The sequence below is a fragment of the Penaeus monodon genome, chromosome 22 (assembly GCF_015228065.2).
Source record: "Penaeus monodon isolate SGIC_2016 chromosome 22, NSTDA_Pmon_1, whole genome shotgun sequence".
Classification (NCBI taxonomy): domain Eukaryota; kingdom Metazoa; phylum Arthropoda; class Malacostraca; order Decapoda; family Penaeidae; genus Penaeus; species Penaeus monodon.
This window is the reverse complement of record NC_051407.1, coordinates 41,948,340-41,949,997: the sequence shown is the minus strand read 5'-3', so window position 1 is coordinate 41,949,997 and position 1,658 is coordinate 41,948,340. Positions and strand designations below refer to the sequence as shown.

Below are 1,658 nucleotides of genomic sequence, written 5' to 3'. Positions count from 1 at the left end.
TCATTTTTTCTCTCCTCCTTTGCCTCCTTTCCCCCCACATTTATTTGTTTTAACCATTAACCTCATTTTAGACCCTTTCCTCCCTCCTAACTCCATTTCTTTTTTACTGATAGTTACACATTATTTCTTTTACTATGGTACTTCACTTTGGTGTGTATGATTGATATGAGCGAAAATTAACACCCTTTTGAGGGGGGGGGAGATGAAATTTTGATAGATTTAAAATTTTTTTGTATGACACATTATGGGCTTAGAGAAAAAGCAATATAGATAAGGAAACTTACCAAAGCACAGGTCACTGAATAGAGTAGAGGAAAAGTTAGTATATATATTCCTGACTTGTAAAATAAAACAAATCAATAAATATTTTACATTTTCCCTTGCAGCCTCATGCTACAACTGCTCCAAGATGGGCCACATCGCTAGGGATTGTCCAGAGCCAGAACGCACCTGCTATGTGTGCAACAAGAGCGGGCACATCTCCCGTCAGTGCACTGAAAATAAGAGTGAGAACCGTAATGCAAAGGTAATCTCATCTTCCTTTCCTGTTTCACTTGTGGAATGTGTTAACACATTACAAGAAATAGAGATCCAAAGTAGTAAGACCCATGTTAACAGTTTGAACGTATTGGGTTGAAAAGTTTAATGGGAAGTTATTAATTTAGAACTTATGAGTTTGATTTACATTCACAGTGGCTCTCCATAACTTGTCAGCTATTATCTTTTTATATGTTTTGTAGTAAAGTGATTGTACATATAGAATCAATGTAACAAGTTTTTTATTACAGTGCTATGTCTGTGGCAAAATTGGTCACATCTCCAGGGAGTGCCCTATTGGAGGAGAGCAAGAGAATGAGAAGCGTTGTTATGTGTGCGGCGCTTCTGGGCATATCTCAAGGGAGTGCCCTCAGGGTGAATCTGATACTACATGTTACAGGTATGGATTATTTTTTTGGTTCACTCCTTTTACACATCCAGTTTTTGATCATTAGCTTTCATGCTTGCTAATATTTTATACTTTTGGTGCATCTGTTTTGAGTATCTATAAAAATTTATATTTCAGGTGCAACCTGAAGGGCCACATGGCTCGCAACTGCCCCAAATGTTACATGTGTGGTGGCTTTGGGCACATTTCCCGCCAGTGTGAGATGGTGGCTTAGACTGGCTGACCCACTCCTGGTCTCTCCCTCCGAAGCTACTGCTGCCCACCACCATGTTCCCCTGGACACAAGCCACTGCACAAGCTGTGGTGCTGGGGCTAATCGGTTACAGCCTGGCTTTTCACCCTCACGGTGCTCTCCAGGTGGAAACTAGGTCACATCGTGTGTACGGCGGGAAGCAAGTTCAAAGGTGTGTGATGAACAGTCAAGTAGACATGTTTCACATGCATTGATTAATAGGTAGATCCCAGTGTGGAGGAGAAAGGAGGTCAGTGATGAAGTTTTCCAGAAGGGCTAGAAAACAAACAACAGAGGAGTAGAAACATTCATAAGAGGATGTATTATATTTTAGCTCTCCCAAACGTTCATCACTTGATGCCATTGGTGAAGTAGAGGTGGATAGGAATACCAGTTCCTAGTACCTGATGTCTGAATTACTTAATCATTATCATTGCCTCTTTGTCTTCAGTTTATGGCATAGCTTTCATTGTGGAGTTT

General features: G+C 40.6%; 1 protein-coding gene across 1 annotated transcript in view; it reads left to right on the top strand.

Annotated features, from left to right (window-relative positions):
• LOC119587149 (DNA-binding protein HEXBP-like) overlaps positions 1 to 1,658 on the top strand; it is a gene marked incomplete at its 5' end in the record, with an annotated part of 8,012 nt that extends 6,354 nt beyond the window's left edge. Inside the window, 3 exon segments of the mRNA XM_037935905.1 lie at positions 387 to 526; positions 789 to 937; positions 1,064 to 1,658. Coding sequence (XP_037791833.1) covers positions 387 to 526; positions 789 to 937; positions 1,064 to 1,160 — 386 coding nt within the window. The 3' untranslated portion in view covers positions 1,161 to 1,658.